Source organism: Spodoptera frugiperda, chromosome 10, assembly GCF_023101765.2.
Source record: "Spodoptera frugiperda isolate SF20-4 chromosome 10, AGI-APGP_CSIRO_Sfru_2.0, whole genome shotgun sequence".
Classification (NCBI taxonomy): Eukaryota; Metazoa; Arthropoda; class Insecta; order Lepidoptera; family Noctuidae; genus Spodoptera; species Spodoptera frugiperda.
Window position 1 is genome coordinate 6914217 of NC_064221.1, and position 26959 is coordinate 6941175.

The 26959-nt window shown below is 43.1% G+C and overlaps 1 protein-coding gene across 1 annotated transcript in view; it reads right to left on the reverse strand.

Annotated features, from left to right (window-relative positions):
- LOC118277540 (uncharacterized) overlaps positions 1-26959 on the reverse strand; it is a 150624-nt gene that overhangs the window by 64968 nt on the left and 58697 nt on the right. The window contains exon 2 of the mRNA XM_035596381.2: positions 3293-4151. Within this exon, the coding sequence (XP_035452274.1) occupies positions 3293-4109 (817 nt within the window). The 5' untranslated portion in view covers positions 4110-4151. The remainder of the gene's footprint in view (positions 1-3292; positions 4152-26959) is intronic.

A 26959-nucleotide genomic window follows, 5' to 3' on the forward strand; every position in this document is an offset into this window, starting at 1 on the left:
TCATAAGTTATGACTATCTTTTTCAAGAAGCACAATGCACATACTTAAATTTAAAGTCCCTTCATCATCATCATATCAGCCATGAGACGACTGAACATTGGCATCCCCCAATAACTTTCAAGATAGGCCGGTTAAAAGCGACCTGTAGCGCGTTTGGCGCTCTGATTCCTCTCCGAACGCAATCTTGTTTCGTTTTTCTTCAACGTAAAGCAAACTTGTATTAAGGGTACATCATCCAGCGACTCCCTGCGACCTTAATCAGGTCGTCTGTCCACGTTGTGTGTGGAGATCCCTTAGTCGACTCTTATAAAACCCACGGAAAGAGCTAGCGTGGTGGCAATAATATTCAATATTCAATATTCGACTGCACGGTTGGCGCGATGGCTAAGCAACCGACTGCCACGGACGAAGCAACTCTTTGTGTGATTCACAAATTGTTGTTTCGGGTCTGGATGTCATGTGCATGTGAAATTGTATGTTTGTAAACGCACCCACGACACAGAAGAAAATCGTAGAGTGGGGCAAAGTTTTAAAAAAAATAAAAGATATTCTTCTCTGATGTTAGTATAGAACGGCACGTGTTTCTAAGTATTTTTCTCAAAACAGGGACATCAAAACGTGCCTAAGTACACACAGAAGTTGGTCTTTGAAGACGGATTAAACTCGTAAGTTGTACCGGCGTCGAAGTTTGTGCAAATAGAACTTAGCTCATTTAGGTCGTGTGCAGTCAAATGCTGCGTGAGTAGGTAAGTTATGATATTAAGTAGTCGACTAGTAACTCTTTATGTGTGTATTTGTAGGGACGTGGCATAAAATAGGGGCTCTGGAGCAGGTGTAATTAGAAGACTCGATGCCCCTGACATCGGTGCTGAAAATCCCACAATCCCTAGTCTTTCTCCCCAAAAAGCTAGGCACCTTTTGAGTGTTTCCCCCCCAAGACACAAATTGAGGCTTTTTGACAAGTTATAAATTGAGGCTTTTTGACTTGAAGAGGCGAAAGCCTTAGACAAGGCGAGAGGTAGCGTCAGATTCTTACTGACTAAAGACCACGCCGTTCATACTCCTGCTAGGTCATCCGCAGCTCCGGATGAAGTGAGGCTTGTGGTCAGTAGTATACATTTTACGACTGATAGCAGCACCTAGCTTCATTGATCGATAGACTGACAGACAATTATTAACATATAATGTCAAGACATATCAGTGCCTAATCACACAAAAGAAATCGAAACAAAACTTAGACGCAGATATTGGAATACAAATACTCAAATTGAGACAGGTACACACGAATTGAAATCCTACCGTTCGCAATCGTAGTTTTTCTTCCATTTATGTCGTGTTCGTGTCTAGAGCAACAGGTCGTTCCCGGGTGATGTCATTTAGCTCCGTTGTACGTTATTACCGCGACGCAGGTGTGAAATAAAAGTGCTCATAAAAATATCATGTAGTGTGGCGTGACAGTAATCTCTTGTAAAAGCGTTCTAAGTGATATGTTTATGATAAGGATTTTCTTTTTGATTTTTTTTTTAAAGTTGGCTTGTACCGTACATTAATATCGGTTTACTTTACGTTTAAAGTATTCGAAACGAAAACGCGTTTAGCGCGCTGATTGGCCGCCTCGAATAAATGATAGGCACTTGTGATATTTTTTAGGAATAAATATATAATTCATTTTTTTTCCTTCCCTAGTAAACAATATTTTTAAAGGAATACCTTTAAAACTATTGTTTATTACAATTATATAATTAATTAAAGAAATATCTTTGCATTGTTCTTTGTCAACTTAACAGGTACTAAAATAAGTCAAACAATGCCAGCAAATCTCCCTTTTATCCACATGTAAAGCAATTTACTAAAGAATAACATAACACAAATGTAGGTACGACTACCTCTCAGATGATAAGACAACCGAAGCCAATGGATTAACTTGATTCCCAAATCTATGTTCGATATCTGGTTCGTTCCTTCTACAACTCGATCATTTCTCCCTCTCAATTAAATCGTAATCTGCTGGTTTTATGTTATCACATTAAAGATTATGACAAACTATCTCTAATGTTGAGAAAATGCAAAATTTGACAATGCATGGGTGGTTATGGGCTGATAATATTATTATCTATTAATGACTCGGTTAATATTTGAAGGAGCATGCGTCGCTTAACGCCAGAACAGACAAATGTATAAAATAACAATTGACCGTTCACACTCAACCGATGATACGTTAGTGCTACCGATGATACGCTCGACGTATTTTCCCTCAGATATGAACCGACGATAAGTCTCTTAAATCAAAGTCAATGGATGATTTTTCCCTTTAAAATAAGTCTACTAAATCAAACACAATTACGTACTAGGTGCTAACCATAAAACTCTTATACCCATAAGCATCCCTAGCAAGATACAAGAATATGAGTTACAAAAGGAACAACCTCGCCATTTCACAGCCACCCACGCACCGACAAGCAAACGTAACATAATCCAAAGAGCGTAGAATTGATCGATTCCTCTTAACTACAGTCAAAGCTATAGAATTCATATTTAAACAAAACAATAACAGTATGAAACGTAAATTATTAATGAGATTCTCAATAAATCTGTAATCCAATTTAAACCTTAAATCTCATTTCAATATTGATTTACAATTTGGAATTGTAAAGATCGGAACGGAGCCCTTTTTGAAACTTTTTGTGTTATTATAAATTATGAAAATCGGATTGGTACGAGTACTTGTGATTGCTAGAAATTCCGTAACGAATCGGTTTCTGTCTATAAAAAAATTGGTCTTCAATAAAATGGGAGTGTTGCCTGCGATAATGAGATAAATGGCCTTATTATTTGACTTAAAATTATTCCGGTGGTCGATTTTATTAGTTTTCTTTCTTTTCTTTTATTAATGTAACCTTCATCTTTTGTCACTTTTGTTCACTTTGTCTGGTGTCATTTCAGTCATCATTTCTTGGCGTCTTTATTTTTAAAATCTTCAATATATTGGTGTTTTATATTAATGCTCTGACGTCAAGTTTTGCTTTCAAATTAATGTCAATAATCATTGCTAGGCGGTTGCTATCCCAAAAACTCTCATTATCTATTAATACTAAGACCACAGTATACTCAAACTTAAAGTGGTGAAAACCGAATGCGATACAAAATTAACGAAACCTGAGCACGTTAAGGATAAAATTGAATAATTAATCAGTTCGAATCAATGCGAACCCTCATCAAAGTCATATCTGTGCGTCACGAGCAGCTCTCGTCAATCGATACAGATACGAGCGGACAGATTAGACAAACTCACCTGGTAACTCCAAAAAGTTTGACGTCCTCCTCTGACGGCCCCTCATAGTGTTCTGGAAGTTCAGAGGACCTATGTCTTCCACAGAGTCGCAGTTTGACATAGTAGACTCTCTTGACCCTCGTCTACTCGCCAAATACGCCAAACCGCCCTTCATAGACCCTCTACGCATCGGAGAACATGGTCTACTGATGCTCGTCGACCGAGTATGGGGCGTATCATCCGTCATATCCGTCAAATCTGACGTCGACTTTCGACAGATCTTTGAGGATATCGTCGTAGCCTCGTCATCTGCGTCGTGAAGGATCGCAGACGGAGTGCCCGGCATTGCATCAGTGGAGTCATCCGTGTGACTGGACACTATGCTCGGTGACGTCACGAGTCGCGGCGAGCTCACTGTGGAAGTAGAACTGTATAGTTTCCTCGTACGGTTGGGGGACACGTAGCCAGGGTTCGTGTGGATGTGCACGGGAGGCGGTTTTGGCGACCTGGACTTCTCTCGGCGACTGTGCTTGAGAGATGTGGTGTAGTGCAGGCTGGCGCGCTCGACGCAAGGACTCGATCGGCCGGATGGGGACTTTTGGGGGAAATTGAAGTGCCTTGGAGACATCGGACTTCTGTGTCCGTGAGCTATTGGAGATTTGGGGGGCTGGTTGTGCTTGTCATAGCTGCAGCCAGACTGGGGGGTGTAGTATCCGGACGAAGACGTGCTAGATGCTATGGAAGGACTTTTCTGGGGAAATATGAAGTGTCGTGGGCTTTTTGGGGTGTGTGGTTTAGGAGAAACGGGCGGATAACCTCCGGGGCTGTTCACCGCCATCTTGATCACTGAACACTATCACTGGCTCATTTCACTGTCCATCTGTAAAGAAAGAAACGATAAACATTAATAAAGTTACACTCAATTTCAAAGTTAAAGAGTTACTTATACAGTACCTGAAAAATTTTAGTCATGCTTTTATTTGAAGTAATGTATCAAGAGGAGTTCAGAAAATATTACAAAACAATTTCGTATTATGTATTTCGCCAGCTAAAACTTGAACACATAATAATGTAAAACGAAACACTATTGTCCCTGACCATGAATCGTAACTCGTAAGACAGTGAAACACAGCAGACGTGCTGTCAAAACAAAAACAAAACGGACAGGGAACATAAAACATCACAGGAGATGTACATACACACACACACACACATATATACACACGCATACACATTGCACAGTTAACGTGTCGGTTCGCATAAACTGTGCCTGTCAAATCAAATCAAATCAAATCAAATCAGCTTTATTGTGGACCATAGGTATGCATTATAAATACAGATCTTAAATAATTAAAATTAGTTCAGCTATGTCCCGCCGTTGAGGCACACAATAATAAAATATACATCAGAATTAAAAAAAAACAATAAAATTATACATTATTAATATTCCAAATTATAAATAACATCCAAATTAAATGTCAAGCCTTATAAGTCGTAGTCGTAGGTTATTATTGCCTATTACATTCAGAAATTTATTTGTTAAACATAGGTACCTACATACACACATAACAAAGGTCGTACGGATTAACAGAGCGCAATAATAAGTCAAATAAAGTAGGTATAACTATTGCATTCTTATTGTTTGTCAAATTTATCCTTAAGAAATTCGTCCAAAGTGTAATAGCACTTTTCAATAAGTAATTTTTGTAATGTAGTTTTAAATTTAGATAAGGGCATTTTTTTTATTGTATCTGGTATTTTATTATATACTTGAGGAGCAACACCGAAAAAACTTTTTTTATATAATGATGTTTTACATCTTAAATTACATAAAGTGTTTAGGTATTGAGAGCGAATGGGTATTTTTTTGACATCAGCCATTTTTTTAAATAAATTAAGATTATTTTTGACAAAAATTGCGGTTTCTAAAATATACAAAGCTGGGAGAGTTAAAATTTTTGATTTTTTAAAATATGGAACACAGCTGTCAGTTTTTTTTATCCCATATATCGCCCGTATACATCTCTTTTGCAATTTAAATACAAATTCTCTATTTGTTGACTGGCCCCAAAAAACAACGCCATACCTTAAAACCGAGGATACCAATCCATGATACGCCATTAGAAGCGTCTCAACGTTAACTTTTTTTGACAATTGAAACAGAAGATATGCTGACTTGCTCAATCGTTTACGAACTTCATCTAAGTGTGGTTTCCAAGTTAAATTTTTATCTATAGTAATACCTAAGAATTTTGTCATGTTGGCTTCTTCTATTTTCGAATTGTTGTACGTGATATTAATTGGAGTATTTTCCACTCGCTGATGGAAGTGCATTATTTTAGTTTTATTGAGGTTTATAATGAGATTATTATCATTTAGCCAGTTAATTATTTTAGAGAGGGTGTTATTTATGTCCATTTGGTAGGTATTTGGATTTTTGCATTTTATTATCACTGTGCTGTCATCAGCAAAAAGTACCATTTCATGTTCTGTTATTTTTGGTAAATCATTTATATAAATTAGAAACAACAGGGGCCCCAAAACACTACCTTGAGGCACACCATATTTAATTGGTCTTGATGTCGAGGTATATATTGTTTCTAGTTTAGTGACTGGACAAATTCTAGCAATTTCTGTACATTGTTGCCTGTTACTTAGGTAGGATTCTATAAGTTTAAGAATATTCCCTCTTACTCCATAGCAATATAATTTTTCCAGCAAAATCTTATGATCGACGAAATCAAATGCTTTCGTCATGTCTGTATATATAGCACACACTTGAACAAACAGTGAACTGTATTAAACTTGGCCTGTGTCTCTCTCTCCGTGGAGGGATTAAGGTGTGTGTCGATTTACGCGGGATTATTCTATTTTGATAGATAATTGTGTAAGAGTTTAAAATTTGTGAACATAATGTCTTATATTTTCGGTATGAAAAGACCTTGGGAATTATTGAATTCTTTTGTCTCGCTAAAACTCGAGATCAGATCTGAACAGATTTGGCTAATTTATCTTGAATTATTTGGAGAAGTCCAGGGCAGGTTTAAAAGGTAAGAAGAAGTGACGATACAAAGTTTGCCGGGTTAGCTAGTCAGCGCCAAAATTTCAAAAACCATTAACTTTCCCTACACGCAGAAGTTGACATGTAAGAATACCACTAACATTAAGTCCGCATGAAGAATAAATACATAAATAAAGAAATTTAAGTATTTACGCTCCAGTTGCGCGTAACTAAAACAGCGGCTTTACAACAAAACTCCAGGAGGGACAACTCGGATCAAATAAAACTTATTTTCAAAGGACAAGTTTACGAGATCATTGTGTTTTTTCTTTTGTTTTCTTTCTTGTTTGTCATATTCCTAAGCGGAGTTATTCTGTTTTGTACAAGTTATATTTTTTTATAACAATACTTTTTGATATATTATTTTCCTTGCCTCGTTAGCAGAGTGGTTGATTGCGTGCGACTGCCATGCAAGGGGTCTCGGGTTCGACTTCCGGGCCGGCAACGCACCTGTGCCTCCTCTGGTATTGAGGATAACTATGGGCGGTGCTGATCGCTTACCATCAGGTGACCTGTTTGCCCCTTATTACACATAAAAAAATAACAGCTGAAATTGATAAACGTTCTCAATTTATCAATTGATGTCGGTATCTGACGTTTTATTTAATTTCTGTCCAAAATTTTGGTTTCGGCTTCAAATAAGTTATTATAGTTTCACACGATAATCAATAACTTCTCAACCGATTTAATACATCGTCTTTATACATAACTGTGCATTTAACACATCAAAACAATTTCAACCAAAAATTCAAAACTCACTTCTAACCAAAAAACATCCGTCATCCGTCAATTTCACTCGAAAATAAGTTAAAGTAATAAACAACGTATTTACATATTATTAAGGTTTAATCTCATTATAGCCACAATAGAAATATTCGCTTAAGATTGAAAGCCAATCTGATACTAAGGCACGCATGATGGATAGTCTCAGTTGATGGATTAGCTCAAATAAAGCTTCGGTTCGCCTTTAGAAAATCACGATGACTGACGAATTGCGCAGTTGATTTTACGTTCGATTGTTTGTGCCTGGTTTCCATAGAAAATTTTGGTAAATTATTATTTTTTCTTTTCTTTTTTAAAAAACATTGCCCCACACTGATTTGAGTCATTTTCTTTTTTGAAAAACATTGCCCCACCCTGGTTTGAATCTTTTTTATAGGACAAGCCCGCCACAACGTCTCAGAATTGATATAACTAGTGTAAGCCCAGATCTATAGGTACAGTAAATACAAGCATGAAATAACAACACTGAAGTCTAAATGAAATAAATAATTGTCTTGAATCCCGCAACAAAATAAACCAGAAGAAGATTCTGCCGCTATTTCTAGATTTTTTATTTCGATATACATATTGTTTTCCATTCTTCTTTATTTAACAGATATCATTTCATCATAAACTCCCCTTTTAATGTCAATGAGAAGCTCTTCCACTAGACACCATGAGCTGTTCATGGTGTCTAGTGGAAGAATATATAAAATAGAACAAAATCAACAAAGGTGTTTACTCAACACAACACGTTAGTTTACAATTCAAGCAAAATTGGGTCTTAACTTCATAGTGCAAAGAAGCCAGATCAGTGTGTCAGTTATCACGGCTTCCTGTTTCTAATAAACGTCAGCTGTCGGCTGCTAGCTAATCTAAGTGATAATCTTCACACACGCTCGACACGACCGGCCGCTTCAACGTTCCGACAGCTAATGCCATTTATAAATGTAGTGCACCCCCCTCCACTTTATTTTTAAGTCACAGATTTGTTTTTTTACTAGTGTTAATTTGTTTATCTAGATGTTAAGTACAATTTGTAATTAGTAAATTTAAATTTTATAGTCGGCTATTTTAACAAACTGAAAAAGTATGATTAAAAATAAATAACATTAATATGACTTCTACTATGCCAGGTTTTTTCTTTTGAGGGGGAAAAATCATCCACTGTCTTCTACCGCCTTGGGCAAGGCGAGAGAGAGTCAGACTCTTACTAACTAAAAACCACAGCATTCCTACTCCGAGTTTTCGTGCCGGAGCCCTGGTAAACCCCCTAGGAAGTCAGCAGCTTTGTATCAGGCATCAGCTATACTGGGGCCCATCCGTGGTGGTCTGATGGCCCCTTGAGGCTCTTTGTACGCACGGTATAAAATATGGGCTACTGTAAAAGTACTTGAACAAAAAACATCAGACAGACATATAGACAAACCATTCATCCAAAATAGGACAGCCAATAAAAGCTGGTATTCAGAGGCCGAATACTAACGCACATAGAAGAAAGAAGTATTCAGTTTTATCATCATTCCACTCCCTAGTTGTTTACCGTCAGTGATCTTGACACCCGTTTATTTTTACGACAATGCCCATTGTCATTACTTCACGGTAAATTTAAGTTCGTATTTACGATGTCTAGTGTCCGACTGGAGAGTAAAAAGGCCATCTCTAAATGTTCGGCCTAAAACGAATTTGGCCGATTTTTTTTAACGTGGTGCACCCACCCCCTATGATAAAATTTACACATTAGGTACACATCGGTACTGTATCTGGTCGTCGGTAAATATCTAATATCTTTAAATGAAAATAATTTTCAAATTGTCTAAAGGCAGATGTTTAAACCACCAACAAATTTAAGTTAGTAATATTGTTATATATTCTATATAACAATCAATTTATATAAAGCAGTGATAATGGCTTGCTAAAGCAAGAATACGAGAACCAACCAAGACCCCTATTATTTAGATTAATTTAATTCACACACTTGCACGAATCAGCACTTCAATTCCCAAGTCTTATGTATGACCTAGTAATTATAACCCATTCAACTCAATGTTTGCGAGATCCTTTGCAAACAGTAGCCTCTTCATAATGTTATTAAAGGCATATACGTTTAACACAGAACACATGGTTTCGACGAAAACTAAATGTTAGGTTAGTCGGTTTCGGCTTTCGGCTGAATGTACGGCCTTGAGGCCCGCTCTAGTGGTGTTTGCACGTTACTAGCGATTTTCATTTCACGCTTCGGCCATAATGTCGGAAATACGTTATCAACTACCTACTCACAACCAAAAATAACTTTTTGCGATAAGTATTGATTGATATGGAATGGTTCAACTTATTGCATGAGTAGGCCGAACTATATTGGACGTTTGTTTATATTGTGATTGTATAAAAAAAGTAAATAAGTGCCATTTTGTTTCCAAACATTGGGCTGTAGACTGAGAGATGTGTTAAGAGATTTATAACCTAAACCTTGATCAGTTAATCAATTGGTGAAAGATGCATTGTTTCTATCTAAACAAATACTAATTTGTAATTCAACATGCGTGCTCTGGTATTCTGTGTCACATCTATAAGGACGATTTGTTTTAACTTTACTCCACACTAGGATTTTCTCTTATATCGTTGGTGCGTTTACAAACATACAAGTTCACATACACATGACACCCAGACCAGGAATAACAATTTGTAGATCACACAAAGAGTTGCTCTGTGCGAGAATCAAACCCTTAAGTCACTCCACGACAGCCCAGCCACCGCACCAACCGTGCAGTCAATTATAAACAGTCATCCATTATTGACTTAGATTTGAAATTATCGAACATTTCAGAATAAACAGATCTCAGTTATTATAACAATCAGTGTACTAAAACAATAAAAAGTATTTAACTAACTGTTCTACTCAAATTAACAACAGTATATACAGTTCGACATAAGAAAATCGACCTCCAACCTGATCCAATCTCGTTTTCACGAATACTCGTTACATTCGCTGCACAAAAAGTGCAAAAAGTAACTCGTGGATGGACAAAAAATCGAACCAGCTTGCAGCCACCGATGGAATCCTCGCTGCGGGATTTTTACTGGGATTTAAACATCGCTTTTACAAAAACTTTGTTATCGTAGCCAGGGAGCAGATTAATACAGAAGGTTCTTTTTGTTTTATTTTGTATGATTTTGTACGCTGCACTTTAGAAAATGAAATTTTGATTTACAGTATGACTGCTTCCATGTAGTCAATCTATTCAGAGCTGCGGACTACCTAGCGAGTATACCGGGGCTCCGGATCGAAAAGCAGGAGTAGGAACAGGGTGGTTTTTAGTTAGTAAGATTCTTACACTTCCTCTCGCCTCGCCTAAGGCGAGAGAAGCATGGATAATTTCCCCCTCTTTTAAAAAATGCAGTCAATTTGGACTAAGTCTGGACAATAGTCTGCGTCCACGACATAATAAAATCCCAGTGTGGGATTAAATAAAAAAAAAAACATTGCTGACAACCTGTTTTGTTTGCTAATTTTCGTACAGCACAAACGAATACCTAAGTATAAACAACGCTGTGCTGGTGGTAAGACATTACCACCACCCACGCCTGCAATACCAGATGTATTAAATGCGTACTTGGTATTTCGTAAAACTCCTTTCTTAAAGCTTTTATACCATTTTAAAGCTTTATCGCCAACCCGCATTGAGCAAGCGTGGTGATTAATACTCAAAACCTTCTCCGTGCGTAAAGAGGCATTTGGTCAGCAGTAGCCACTTATAGGCTGTTGATGTGTTGTGGTTGTAAAAGTTCTACCACAACTTCATTCACATTTGATCAGACCTTCTGTGTATACCTGCTCTATAATATGAATGCAAATGCAATGGCGGAGTTGTCGGTTCGATGGCTCGATGTGAAATGAGTCCGCACGGCTGGAGGTGGACACGTCAGTTTTCCATATCATCTGTTTTCATTTCCTGGACACCTTTTTCATATGGACACGGTATTTAGCTTGTTGGGGGAATTTGCGTTTTTGGATTTTGCGATTGACGTTTGGTTTGTAGTTAAGTTGTTGATTATTATTGACAACTTAAGGGCGACAACTTTCAGAGAAGCGCTCCGCCAGGTAGCTGGGAAGAAATCCCAGTCTACCAAAGCCGCTCAGATAAAGTCAATGGAGGCTGAAATAATGGCGGCGGTGTTTGATGTGTGCAAAGTCCCCTCAGCGGGAAAAGTGCACCAGGAGCTGGCCGAAATGCGGCAAGAGCTGGCGCGCTTATCCGCCTCCAACGCGGCTCTGGAGACCGAGCTCCGGTCCACCAAGGCCGAGCTAGCCGCTTGCCGAGGAAGCCATCCTCAAACCTCGGCGGAGCCCGATATGCTCGGTCTGATGCGCAGGGAGATGGCTGCCTTCCAGCAGCGTTTTAATGTGCTGGAGGGCAGACTCCTTCGTCCCTCGCTAGCGGCCTCGAGCTTAGCGACCTCGAGGTCATACGCGGCTGTTGCGGCCAGGTCCTCGACCTCCTCTGGTCAGACTGGCTGCGGTGCTCAAACGGTGGCGAGGCCACGAGCGGCTCCTCCAACGAGGACCCCAGCACCCCCAGCGGTGCAGGCACAAGCTACACCGGCGGCGAACGCGTCTTCAGGACGCACAAAAAGGAGAAAGGGTGCTGCGGTTCAGCAGGCTGAAGCCCTAGCCACAGGTGCGCCTACCCCGACAGCAAGGGGCCCAGACGGCAGTGAGTGGCAGGTCGTCGGCGAGGCGAGGAGAGTCGCCAAAGAAGCAAGAAAGCGCCGCAAGAAAGCGCAACGGCAGCGGCGGCAGCAGCAGCGCAAAGAAAAGCGCGCTGCGGCCTTGCTTCTCGCCCCTAAAACTGCGGCTGTAGTGATAACATTACAGCCCGATGCGGTGAAAAGGGGCGTAACATATGGCGACGTCCTCGCCAAATTGAAGGGGGCGGTGACTCCCGCGGAGTTCGGGGCCCCTAACGGGTTCGCTATTAAAGCGACCGCAACAGGAGCCCGTTTATTGGAGGTCCCCGGCGCAACCAGCAGCCCGTCCGCTGACGCCTTAGCTGAAAGGCTTCGGGCGTGTCTCAGTGCGGACGAGGTTCGCGTGTCCAGGCCCATTAAGTGCTTGGATCTGCGAATAATGGGCCTGGATGACTCCGTGACGGAGCATGAGGTGGTGGCCGCTGTCGCCAGGACGGGTGGGTGCCCTGCTGATCAGGTCAAGGCAGGCACCATCCGTCCGGACAACTCGGGTCTACGAACGGTAGTCGTGAGTTGCCCCGTCACAGCGGCCAAAAAAATTAAGGAGGGCAAAAGGCTCCTGGTGGGTTGGGTCTCGGCGCAGGTTAAGCTGCTCGAGGTCCGGCCTCTGAGGTGCTACCGCTGCCACGTGGGCCACCACGTGAGCGTTAAATGCACCTCGGAGGTTGACCGCAGCGACCGCTGCTTCCGCTGCGGTCAGCCCGGTCACAAGGCCGGTACGTGCACCGCCCCGCTGCATTGCGATGCATGTGCGGCGGCTGGCAAGCCGGCCAATCACCGGGTCGGGAGCAAGGCCTGTTCCCCGCCTACCAAACCCAGGGGCAAGGGCAGGCCCTCCGCCGCCCCCGTCGTTTCCACCGCCGCCACCGTAGCAGTCGCCACTGCCACCGCCGCCGCGGTCAGCGCCGGCTGTAATGCCGCCAGGGAGGAGGTTGTAATGGATTGCCATTAATGCAACCATTCCGCCTCCTCCAGGCGAACATTAACCACTGCGCCGCTGCTCAGGATCTCCTGCTCCAGAGCATGGCGCAGTGGTCGATCAATGTCGCCGTAGTCTCCGAGCCGTATTTCGTCCCTCCCAGGGAGCACTGGGTGGCGGACTTGGACGGCTCGGTGACCATCATCTCGTCGGCCGCCGCCGGTACCCCGACTCTCGAGAGCGCTCGGAGAGGCCGGGGTTGTGTCGCAGCACGGTTCGGAGAGATCGCTGTGGTGGGCGTGTATTTCTCTCCGAACCGAACTCTCGCCGAGTTCCACAACTCCCTTAGGGAGTTGGTCGCCGTCGTCGTCGGGTTCCGTTCCCTCCCTGTACTTGTCCTCGGGGACTTCAATGCCAAAAACTTGGCTTGGGGTTCCCGGTTCACCGATGTTCGGGGTAGGATGGTGGAAGACTGGGCTCTGGAGACAGGCCTAGTCGTCCTGAACCGGGGTTCTGTCCCCACGTGTGTGCGGATGCAGGGTGAATCGGTGGTGGACATCTCGTTCGCCAGCCCTGCTCTGTCACCGCGTGTTGTTGACTGGCGCGTTATGGAGGAGGTGGAGACGTTTTCTGATCACCGGTATATCCGGTTCAACGTCTCCGCCGAGTCCGCGGACCCGCCAGTCAGACAGGCCCCATGTGGCCCGCGTTGGGCGCTAAGACAGTTGGACCGGGAGCTTTTCCTGGAAGCCGCAATCGTGCAGGCCTGGGTGATACCACCGGACAGGCCTGCCGACATCGACGAAGAGGCAAGATGGTTCCAGGACGCCATGTCCAGAATATGTGACGTGGCGATGCCCCGGGTCCGGCCAGGTCAGCGCAAGCGCCAGGTGTACTGGTGGTCGCAAGAGCTGGCTGCTCTGCGCAATGCGTGCGTAGCTGCGCGCCGCCGGTACACGAGGCACCGCAGGCTCCGTATCCGCGCTTCAGACGCGGAGGTAAGAGAGGCGGAGTTATACGAGGGGTACAAGGTGGCGAAGGCCGCCCTCAAAGCGGAGATTTGGCGGGCTAAGGAGGAAGCCCGCCGGGAGATGCTGGAGGCTCTGAACAGAGATCCATGGGGGCGCCCCTATCGGATGGTGCGTGATAAGCTCCGCACGTGGGCTCCCCCACTGACTCAGAGTCTCCGGCCAGAGGTCGTAGAGGAAGTAGTCGGCACCTTGTTTCCCCGACTACGGAGGGGTTTCACCCCTCCATCCATGACTCCGCCCCCTGCGGTGCCCAATGCGGGCCACAGTGACGACGACGACGACATCGTTCCGGAGGTGACCGAGGCAGAACTGAGAGCGGCGGTGCGCCGAATGGGCGCCAAGAACACCGCCCCAGGACCCGATGGCCTACATGGCAAGGCGTGGGTCCTGGCCTCGGAGGCTCTCGGGCCTCGATTAATAGGTCTCTACAGCGCATGCTTGGAGAGGGGCCAGTTCCCACTTCAGTGGAAGACGGGAAAACTGGTCCTCGTGAAGAAGCCGGGGCGCCCTGCGGACTCTCCATCCGCATACCGGCCCATTGTGCTGCTCGACGAGGTGGGAAAAGTCTTCGAAAGGATAATTTCGAACCGCCTCGTCGCGCACTTGTCCGGATTTGGGCCGGACCTCGCGGATGGCCAGTTCGGCTTCCGCAGAGGGCGCTCCACGGTGGACGCCATCATGCGCGTAAGGGACCTCACGACGGGGACTGCAGTGTCCAGGGGTAAGGTCGTTGTAGCGGTGTCTCTGGACATCGCCAACGCCTTCAACTCCCTACCCTGGAGCTGCATACTGGAGGCACTCCGGTATCACCGGGTTCCTACCTACCTCCGTCATATAATCGAGGCCTACCTGACAGACAGGTATGTCATATACCCCGGTCACCAGGGCGAATGGAAACGGCGAGAGATGTCGCGCGGTGTTCCACAGGGTTCGGTTTTGGGACCGCTCCTGTGGGATATCGGTTACGACTGGGTGCTGCGCACCGACCTCCCGAACGGCGTTGGTGTAATTTGTTACGCCGACGATACGCTAGTGTTAGCGCACGGGAGGTCGCACCAGGCGGCGGCCAACTTAATGGCGAGAGCGGTTGCGACAGTTGTTGATAGGATCCGGCAATTGGGACTCGAGGTGGCGCTCCACAAGTCCGAGGCCATGTGCTTTCATGGCCGCGGGAACGCGCCACCTCCGGGTGGGTTCCAAATAACGGCGGGAGGAGTTTCCATCGGCGTCGAGACGACGATGAAGTATCTAGGTCTCGTCCTCGACAGTCGATGGAACTTCGTGGAACACTTTCGACGTTTGGCTCCTAAGTTGGAACGGACGGGGGCTGCGCTTAAGCGGCTCCTGCCAAACCTCGGGGGCCAAATGCCTCCTGCCGGAGGTTGTACGCGGGGATCGTGCGGTCCATGGCCCTCTACGGCGCCCCTGTGTGGGCGCCGAACCTGATGCGGCGGCCAGCTCGGGCGCTGCTCACGTCTCAGAGGGTCATGGCCATCCGGGTGATCCGTGGATATCGCACGATCTCCGGGGAGGCAGCGAACCTCCTTGCCGGATTACCGCCGTGGGATTTGGAGGCGAAGGTGCTCGCGCGCGTGTTTAGTTTGCGCGCCGACGCGTGTCGCCGGGGCGAAACCCCACTGCCGCGCCAGATCAGTGCGTGGCGGGACGAGCTCCGGCGCGATCTCATGGCGGAATGGCAGCAACGACTGTCGCAACCGAGGGCTGGGCTCGCTGTCATCGCAGCGGTAAGTCCCCTCTTTGAGGAGTGGCTAGAGAGGCGCCACGGCGTCCTCACCTACCGCCTGACGCAGGTGCTTACCGGACATGGGAGTTTCGGTAGGTTCCTGTTCCTTATTGGGCGGGAGGAAACGCCCGGGTGTCATCACTGTGAGGACCGCCCGGAGGACACGGTAGAACATACGGTGGCGGTGTGCCCTGCGTGGGCTGAGCACCGCCAAGTCCTCAGGGATGTGGTCGGCGACGGCGACCTCTCGCGCCCAGCACTGGTTCAGGCCATGGTGCGGAGCGAGAGGGACTGGGATGCCGTCTCCTCCTTCTGCGAAGTAGTCATGCTAGCTAAGGAGGAGGCGGGGCGCGTGAGAGAACAAACCTCCTCACGCCCCAGCCGTCGCGAGAGACACTCCGGGCGTCGGGGATCGCGAGACGATCTCCGGCCACCGTAAGTGCGGGCCTGCGGACGGCGAGCAAGGGTAGCTCACCGCCCGAACAGAACCAGACCCGTGCGTACGGCGCGTAGCGTTCCGCGCGCGCCTCAAAGAGCCATCAGACCACCACAGATGGGGCCCAGCAGGGCTGATGCCTGATCCGGAGCTGCGGACTACCTAGCGGGTTTACCGGGGCTCCGGCTCAAAAAGCAGGAGAAGGAACGGGGTGGTTTTTAGTCAGTAAGAGTCTGACACTCCTTCTCGCCTCGCCCAAGGCGGGAAAAGTCATTGGATGATTTTCCCCCCTCAAAAAAAAAAAAAAAAAAAAAAAAGGGCGACAACTTATGAAATGTTTTGTTTTTTTTTTTCTTAAATAAAAACGTTGTCACACACTATTTTCTCCTGTGTCGTGGGTGCGTTTCCAAACATACTATTTCACATACACATGACGTCCAATCCAGGAATAAGAATCTGTGAATCACACAAAGACTTGTTCCATGTGGGAATCGAATGAAAGTAGTTTTAACAAACACATTATCTTCATCTGTTTAATTTCTTTGAAGACACCCTATTACATGAATTTTACATTATTAAAGTTACTCCTTTTCCTTTCAGTAATCATAAGACGTGAAGTTATTATTATGTTTGTTTTAAGTCCAGTTAAGTTTATAATTTGCATCACGATTTTCAAGTAAAGTGAGCGAGCTGTAAGCATCAAGTTCTCTAAGGAGGATGTAATCTGAGACTGTTTCGACGTATCCCGTTGCCTTCCTTAATGAACACCTAGTACAGAGTACTACAACCTCTTATACAGGTGCTTTTTTTTTTTTTTTTTGAGAGTGGAAAATCATCCAATGACTTCTCCCGCCTTGGGCGAGGCGAGAGGGAGTGTCAGACTCTTACTGACTAAAAACCACCCCGTTCCTACTCCTGCCCGTCGAGCCGGAGCCCCGGTAAACCCGCTAGGTAGTCCGCAGCTCCGGATTAGGCATCAGCCCTACTGGGCCCCATCTGTGGTGGTCTGATGGCTCTTTGAGGCGCGCGCAGAACGCGACGCGCCGCACGCACGGGTCTGGTTCTGGTCGGGCGGCGAGCTACCCTTGCTCACCGTCCGCAGACCCGCACTTACGGTGGCCGGAGATCGTCGCGCGATCCCCGACGCCCGGAGTGTCTCTCGCGACGGCTGGGGCGTGAGGAGGTTCGTTCTCTCACGCGCCCCGCCTCCTCCTTAGCTAGCATGACTGCTTCGCAGAAGGAGGAGACGGCATCCCAGTCCCCCTCGCTCCGCACCATGGCTTGTATCAGTGCCGGACGCGAGAGGGCGCCGTCGCCGACCACATCCCTGAGGACACGGCGGTGCTCAGCCCACGCAGGGCAGACCGCAAGCGTATGTTCCACCGTGTCCTCCGGGCGGTCTTCGCAGTGATGACACCCGGGCGTTTCTTCCCGCCCAATCAGAAACAGGAACCTACCGAAGCTTCCATGTCCGGTAAGCACCTGCGTCAGGCGGTAGGTGAGGACACCGTGGCGCCTCTCTAGCCACTCCTCAAAGAGGGGACTTACCGCTGCAATGACAGCGAGCCCAGCCCTTGGTTGCGACAGTCGCTGCTGCCATTCCGCCATGAGATCGCGCCGGAGCTCATCCCGCCACGCATTAATTTGGCGCGGCAGTGGAGTTTCGCCCCGGCGACGCGCGTCGGCGCGCAAACTAAAGACGCGCGCGAGCACCTTCGCCTCCAAATCCCACGGCGGGAGTCCGGCAAGGAGGTCGGCCGCCTCTCCGGAGATCGTGCGATATCCGCGGATCACTCGAATGGCCATGACCCTCTGGGACGTGAGCAGCGCCCGAGCTGGCCGCCGCATCAGGTTCGGCGCCCACACAGGGGCTCCGTAGAGGGCCATGGACCGCACGATCCCCGCGTACAACCTCCGGCAGGAGGCATTTGGCCCCCCGAGGTTGGGCAGGAGCCGCTTAAGCGCAGCCCCCGTCCGTTCCAACTTAGGAGCCAAACGTCGGAAATGCTCCACGAAGTTCCATCGACTGTCGAGGATGAGTCCTAGGTACCTTATACAGGTGCTTGGCAGAAGGATTTTTAATATTTTAATCATTTATTGCGAAGTCAGATGTTAAAGTTTACATTTCTTATTATTAAAAATGCTCACTAAGACAAAGTTCTTCAACTTATTATTAACAAAGTTTTAAGAAACTTTATGGGACCTTGAAATTAAACCCAAATGATCTTTTTTTAGAGGGGATAATCATCCAATGCCTTCTCCGGCCTTGAGCGAAGCGAGAGTGAGTGTCAGACTCTTATTGACTTAAAATCACTCCGTTCCTGCTCCTGATTCGGATCAACCCGAGAGATCTTAAAACCATATTTGACCAAAACCGCACGAATCTTACTTCACTACGTTGTGTGAACAGGCTCTACTACGGTATTTAAATAGGACATGTAACAAAATATCCTTTATCTCATTACAAAGATAAATAATATTATGTAATTACTATACACAAACCTTCGTAGTAAACACACAATTACTTGTAAACATGCCCAAGTAATTAATACCTCAAAGTTGACTTCCCGTCCTTGAAACTCGGAACGCAAGTTTCAGTACAACGAAACGGGCGGCTCTTAAAATTACATCGGCTTTTACACAGGGCTTTACAACTTAGGGAATAAAAGAGAAGCCTACTCGTATACTCGTATCGTCAGCCCATACAATACATTTATTATGCAATTTTTATCACCTCTCGGCTTCTGAACGTGGTGGAGGTAATTGCAGAAGGATCGTCTTTTTTATGGCAAAAGCCCGACACAACCTCCCATACCGCTGCAACTCCTGTAAGCCAGGATCTACAGTAGATACAACCATGAAAACATCGGAACACTGAAGTTCCAGGGACATGAATGACTGTCTTAGATCCCGCAACGAAATAAATCAGAAGATATTATTAGAGGAGAAGAAAAAGAATTAGAGGAGCGGATCGTCTTATCAATATCGTTGTAATTTTTCAAGTGCACAAAACCTCTGATGATGATCTGATAGGATTCAAGACACTATTCTGATGGAATACAAGATTATTCATATCCCTGGGACGCGCCAGACTTCAGTGTTGCGGTGCTTTCACGGTTGTATCTACTGTAGATTCTGGCTTACAGGAATTGCAGCGGTATAGGAGGTTGTGGTGACCTAGAGTAAGTAATACCTTTTCTACTTCTTTTCTGACCTAGACAAAAAACCTAATCCATGAATCAAACTTGAGACAAACTGAACCGAAAGACACTTAAAAGACTTGCAATCACTTTACCAATGCATTACATCCTCACATCACATTACAACACCCTATACAAACCAAACAAACAAACCTTCTGCACCTCTCTTCCCAGTAAAATAAGGTTGATTATTCTCTATCCATCGTAAACTGTAACCCTCGAAGGCCAAAGGGTGTTCGTAATTTGTCCTTTCAGCTGAACCGTTACTTTTCAATGGCGAACACTCACATCAAAGTAATCGGTGTCTATTTGCCACTTTGTGACGTCACAGCGTCAGCATTTCAACGCAATATGGATGGGTGTCATTTTCTTTACGACATGTAAAGGTATTATACTGAATGTCAGATTTTTGTGTTGATTCTGTGGATCTGTTTGGGGGATTGTGGATGAAATTGTGGTGTGGTGATGAAAATTTTTAATGTTTGCAAGTCGACTTTCTTATCTAATCAATTGACCAAAAAGTGTCCGTTTGTAATATTTATATAACCGCTTTTTTTCTGCAATGGTCATCCCACTGCAGAGCAAAGGCCTCCTTACCCTCATTCCACTCATCTCTTTGTAGACCTTTCTGTAGCCAATCCTTTTCATACGAGTCGAGTTCATCCCGCTATCTTCTTCTGGGCCTGCCGCGACGTCTATTGACGTATTAAATTTTTGTCCGTCTGTCTGTTTGTTCCAAATAATCTCTATTTTTACTTTGCGATTTTAACTGGCGATTGCAACTGTTCAAAGCTTATACTTAATATCGTTAATATATGTACATATTTGTATAAAAACCTATACTCAAATCTTTATTACCCGATCAGACGCAAAAAAAAATCAAGAAATAAAAGAATCCTTCAGCTTTATATTACTGCTTACGATCGAGAAGACTGCCATAAAACGAATCGTCTGTTATACCTATAAAGATCAGGCTGATACTAAAAACTTTAATAATAAAGCATTATTCTTTCATTAACACTGGCTCTACATGTTGGCTTATGTTGGCCCAAACGTTGGTCCCAAGCGTAGAATACACGGTAGTTTCAACTTGAGAGTCTAACTATAGCGTATCGTCACGCCTTTTATCCCCAAAAGGTTAGGCAGAGGTGCACATTACGGGATGTAATGCCACTGGCCTATATACAAATGGTGGAAAAAGGGTATTTTCCACCATTAGATGGAAGATTGGGAAGGGGGGTACCGCTTGCCAATCTTCACAATCCGCGTTTCCTCAACAGCCCTGGCAACGCACTTGTGACGCCTCTGGTGTGGGGGGTGTCTATGGGTGGCGGTGATTGCTTACCATCAGGTGTTCTTTATCGGCTTATACCATAAATAAAACATTATTATTTATTTTTGATTAAGAAAACATCCTAATAGTTACCGTGGGGTAACTATTAGGATGTTTTCTTGGCGTTAAGGCCAATTCTGTTCTATCTACACACATTGGTCCAATATCGTTGGCGCCAATATTTGCACCAACAACGTATATAGCCAGCATATTGCCTAGCTTCTACTAATCCAGCCAGTCTTACCAACTCATAAAAGAGTAAAGAGTTGAAATGCAAACTCCTTTCAAATAGAAAACAAAAACGAAATTCAAAATGGCCGCTTCTTTCTGTTTTTAATTAAATCGTTTCACAGTTCCATTGTCGTTCTTATTTCAATTAAGTTATAGTCCATATTGGAATGAATGGCGTATTTATTTATTTACGTTCATGGTGTAGTGTGTTTAAATATTGTCTTTTTAATCCTCGAACAATAATAGAGTGAAAGTAATTAAGAGTATTGGCAGGGAATTTTTATTTAACGAAATATATTTACTAAAGAATATGTAGTATGTTTTTTTTTTATTGTTAAATGGGACGACGTTATCTCACCTGATGGTAAGTGATGATGTGGCCTACGATGGAGCACGTCTGCCCATAAGCAACCTATTCACTCGGGCTTTGAAGACACCCAGGTTATACCCATCAGGAAACACAGACTCCGGCAAGGAGTTCCACTTCCTAGCAGTTCGCACAAGGAAGCTTGAAGCGAAGCGCTTCGTGCGTGTGGGTGGGATATCCACCATGAATCGGTGACGCCTCGCCGATTGTCTTGTGGATCGATGATGGAAAGGACTAGGAGGAATCAAGTTGTGCAATTCCCCCGCACACCGAAATGTATCCGGTAAAAAACGGAAAGGCTTACGACCTTGCGCCTGTGTTCAAGACTTTGAAGCCGGGCCTCCACAAGCGCATCGTCATTGATGAGCTTCTTGGCACGCCTTTCAATGTGTTCGAGCTCATCCAGCTGGTATTTAGCCGAGCCGTCCCAAAGGTGAGAACAGTACTCCATACATTTGTACGTGATTTGAATGTTCTGTTATTTAAAGTACTGCAATGTTTTGAATGAAAACTAATTTTCTAAAGAGTGACTCTTTGTCTACTTCATCGATAGACGATTTTTTACCTACAATTTCGATGTACAACGTTCTAGTTTAGTGGTGCTTAACTGGTGGCCCGTGAACCATCATTGGTTCGCAGAAGAAAAAATATGGTTCGTGAAATGAAAAAAAAATACATAAGACAACACCTCTGTCCATGAAATACCACGGAAAAAGTTTAAAAATATCCTAATAAAATAGGAAATATTTCTTCTTCTCTCATTTCTCAAATTATTTCACATCAACACGAAAAGTTTTCTACAAGACTAACCTAGCTTCAAAAATCATAATAATATAAAAAACAATTTTAACAAAAAAAAAACCGACTTCAAAAAATAAATATACCAAAACAAATTAATATGCACTAAAAAGTAAAAGAAATAATTGCGTATTTTTCAACAACTTAATAGATCAACTAACTTTACTAACTCATCACACACATTATAATGTAAGTACAATTATTGTTATTTCTGGAGTCGGTGTCAGCCAACTAAGATAGATTTGTTATTTACCTATTATCACAACAAAACATTACAGTTTTACACCAGTTGTAAGTAGGTACTTAACCACCACTCCGCCCGTGCCGTGCCCGTGCCGTGCTAGTTGTTGGCGTTTCTTAGGCTGATACCGACTCCAAAAATAACAATAATTGTACCTACTTACATTATAATGTGTGTGATGAGTTAGTAAAGTTAGTTGATCTATTAAGTTGTTGAAAAATACGCAATTATTTCTTTTACTTTTTAGTGCATATTAATTTGTTTTGGTATATTTATTTTTTGAAGTCGGTTTTTTTTGTTAAAATTGTTTTTTATTTCTTGATTTTTAGTGAATAACTTATTTGAGTATGGGTCGACCTATTAAACGCGCTGCTCATATGAGACAACGCCATTTAAATGAATAATATTATATTATAAGATATCTATCCATATTGACGCATAATTACATATTATTTTCAAATGTATATTAACCTGATACCCTTACTTATGGTCTGCTGAGCCGACAGCTAACAGTAACCTGTTCATAAGCTACATACATAGTCAGTTGTCAAACACACAAACAGATTAGATACCCACATAGGTATACAGTCATGTAACTCAGACAGCACATCAAGCTACCCATCATTCTATACCAGATATGCTACTATCTGTCCTGAATTTTATGGCTACTGAGAAAGATAAGCTAGTATGCATCACTTCAACGTAAACGCAGAGCTCATTCTGCTCATTTTTAAGGAGTTCCCTGGATTATCTTCCACATTTATGGTCAGACTTTAAAAACAATTATATGGAACCACACTGCCATCGTACTCTTTCAAACACAAAAAGAATTTCTCAAATCGGACTATAACTGCCAGAGATATGCATTTGTCAAACACAAACAGATTAGGTACCTACATACACATGTAAATCAGACAGCACATCAAGCTACCCATCATTTTATACCAGATATGCTACTATCTGTCCTGAATTGTATGATTACTCAGAAAGATAAGCTAATATACATCACTTAAACTCAAACGCAGAGCACATTCTGTTCATTTTTGAGGAGTTCCCTGGATTATCTTCCACATTTATGGTCAGACTTTAAAAAAACTTATATGGGACCACACTGACATCGTACTCTTTCAAACACAAAAAGAATTTCTCAAATCGGTCTATAACTGCCGGAGATATCGATTAACATACATAAAAAAAAAAAAAATACGGTCGAATTGAGAACCTCCTCCTTTTTTTGAAGTCGGTTAAAAATATCCCTAACACCAAAATCAGATAACAAAACTACACTTCAATTTCATTAAAAGTACCTCTACAAAACAGAAACAAAAATCTGTTTTCATAAATCCTTTTACGTTATGGACTGATAAGAATCTACTTTTGCCAGATGAAAGACCTAATGGATTCTGCAATATTGGTACACAACGAGCATCTGATTGCAGATCCTTCATTGATAACCCTTACATTGACTGTTTATTCTGTTGCAAATTGCAATTCAATTGAAGTTGGATTTCAAATTGAATGGCTTGGTTGGGGGCTTTTTATCTACCATTCGGGTATTTATATGTCGACATATTATTCAGTGATTTAAATTATTGCACCTTTTGTAGTTAAGACTTGTAGTAATGAATGTAGCATCAAAATTACTAGTGACAACAAATATTTTTGAATATAATATCGATTTGACGTATCGCTTGACGTCACTTTTAGGTACATTTTAAACGTAGAGATCACGTATTTGCTCCCACTTACAAATTCTGATTCGTTTTATCTAAGTATCGTTATCTTATAAGACGAAACAAAAAATACGTGTCCAAATTTTTTTTCATTACCTAACTGACGGACTAAATAGATTTTTAATTTTCATACCCCGTCAGCATCCCTATTAGAAGTACAGAACCCACACACTGTTCCCAGTGGGCGTCAAAGGGAAGTGTAATAGGGGATTAACTTGAGGAAACGATTGCTCAGCCTTGAACCGTCGAAAGGGAAAACCGATTTACTTGGAACGAAGGTCTTTCATTCTCAATTTGAGGGCTCTAGCAATAGTTTATAGTTAAAGTATTAACTAAGTATTCAGTGATTGCGAGTGTTGAAGTTTGCACTTGTTTCCTAGGCAAAGTTTTAAGGGAGGAGATGTTTGGCCTATCTCCCATGGGGGTAGGCAGAGACAATGGAACGCCAATTGCTACGAATCTTGCATACCTCTTTCGCTTCATCAATAGTTTACTACATTTTTTCCTGAATGCTCGTCGGTAACGTTAAATTTGGCCCTTATTTAATACATCGCCTATCTCTGTATGTCCGTCTAGGGCGCCCTCTACCCACCGCTCCATTCATATCTACCGTATATTTTTCTTAAATAATATTTAAAATACACAAACAAACATGACTAATAACACTATGTACTCTTACTTGAATGCGTTTTTATCGAAAAACTAAAATGTTGTGTAAACAAAAGTCTTCAAAAATAAACTACGAGTATTTAACATTGAAAATCAAATAGTACTCAACGCAACCACGACCTCAATTAACATTTTACGAACATAAACCAAATAAAATTACGGTTTACAAAAACAAATGCTCAACTATTTTTAGTGTTATACCAGCTACAGGTTAATAAAAAAATGTTCTTTGTGCCTCCCCTCCGAAGCTGCGGACTACCCCCGGAGCTGCGGACTACCTAGCGGGTTTTCCGGGGCTCCGGCTCGACAAGTACCGGAGTATCAGGAATAGGAACGGGGTAGAGCGGGAGAAGCCATTGGATGATTTTCCCCCCTCAAAAAATAAAAAAGTGACTTCCCCTACAATAAATACATTTACACGCTTCCTTATCTCTGTAACGGTCACCCTTTAACTGAAAACTGTGCATATTGGCAACTGATAAAAACGAAAACAAACTTAAATTAATCCAGTATTTTTTAAATTTATTGATGTTTTTATAATCAGTGCGGAAATTTTTGTGGAATATCTCAGAAACTAGCTACTTTCGGACCAGGGACCTCAGGGCTAATTTTGTAGGAAATTATTTGTATTATCACCTCCCGAGAGGAATACGTCGAATTACAAGTCACCCTGTATTTTCTTTTTCAATATTTTTCTACCAAAATCAAAACATCGCACCGTACACTCCAAACTTTGTAATATTACCAAGAAATTCGAACCCGAAAATTCCAATTTCATCCATCAATACGAAAAAAGACCGTCCAAAAAATACCCGAGACCTTTAAGGCATATTTTCCTATATAAACATTTTATGCATTTTATTGCTAAAAGAGGGTTTGAAGTAATGGCTACGCCACGGCAAAATGTGTGCTATGCACTTGACTGTGAAAGCTTTGAAAGGCAATGGAGGTCAGGGTTGTTCCGTTCTTCTGTTCTTATTTTAAACTTCGGTTTATGTGGCTGAGAATCTTACAAATAGTTTGTTTATGCGTAAGTTTAAATTTAGAATCGTAATGTTAAATTGGATTGTTTGTCTGTGTGTGTGCTGGGTTATGTAATTAGACTCATTGTATGTGAGCTACTCGTAAAAAGAAATGATTTTTTTTATTTACTACGTTTTTGATTTTTCCTTTAGCTTGCTGCTACCTCATGTTGGTAAGTGATGTTAAATGTCCTATTACACCATCTATTTTTTTTAGTTGAATTAAATAATAAAAATCAAAATGAAAAGTTTGCACGTACACGTAACTTTTTACGTTAATCCAATTATGTTATTGTTTTCCTTTACCCAATTTTCCCAATCCTCAATTCCCCAAAAACCTTTAAATTCCTAACCTCCAAAAAGCCAGCAACGCACTTGTAACGCCTCTGGTGTTTCGGGTGTCCATTTCCGTGATCCGTTTGTTCGTTTACCGACTTATTACACATGAATGTGGATTCTCATACATAGGTTTTGCTGATACATTCAGAGAATATAGTAAATCCGATTTACCGATACAAATTGTACACTAAAACATTTATTCCATGCACTTGAAATAGTTTCATTACCCTAAAGAAGGTCAGGGTTGGCCAAACAATGGATCTATAGTAACCTAACCAAATAAGGCCTATGCCCCAATAAAGCCTATTTTGAAAATTTCCCTCTTCCCGATGTCAAATGGTCGCCAAAGGTGTAGAAGTGTGCATGCACATTACTTAACTAATTTGAGCACAGCAAGCAACCCGTGCCGCGATTATGTTGGCACCTACAGACGAAAACAATCAAGACGTGGAGCGCACTTTAGTTTTTATAAAATTCGAGTAGCGTAAACTGTTAGTATTTTTATATTTATCAGTATACGACGTGCCGTGTTTTGTCTATATGACAATTATACATTTAGCCATCTCCTCACATTAGTGAAATAGCTATAATATCGGTGTATTTCATATAATCGTTGTTTTGTTTACCTATGTGCTATGCCCTAATAAAGCCTACAAAAAAAACGTGTAGGCCTTATTACGGCATAGTTGTTTTTCAGTAATTTCATAGAAAACGGATCACCAGCTACTGTCAAAAAGAAAGCCAATGGATTTTGCAAAAGATGGAAAACGCTGTTAAAATGGTAGAAAGGGGTAAACGGGGTGAATAGATACAGAAAAGGGGTGAATGGATATCGGGAAATTCTTCATAGTATCTATTCACCCTTCGAATTTTATGCACCCTGTTTTACCCGGTAGGCTGCTGCAGCCAGATATAACTTCCAAAGAAGTACGCACCACCTAAAGAGTGGTTTCCACTACACGAAAGCTAGGTCGGTCGCTAAGTTGGCTACAGAACAAGAAGTTATTCTCATTTGTTTAACTGATGCTGGGGTGCCGATGACTTCAAAGATGT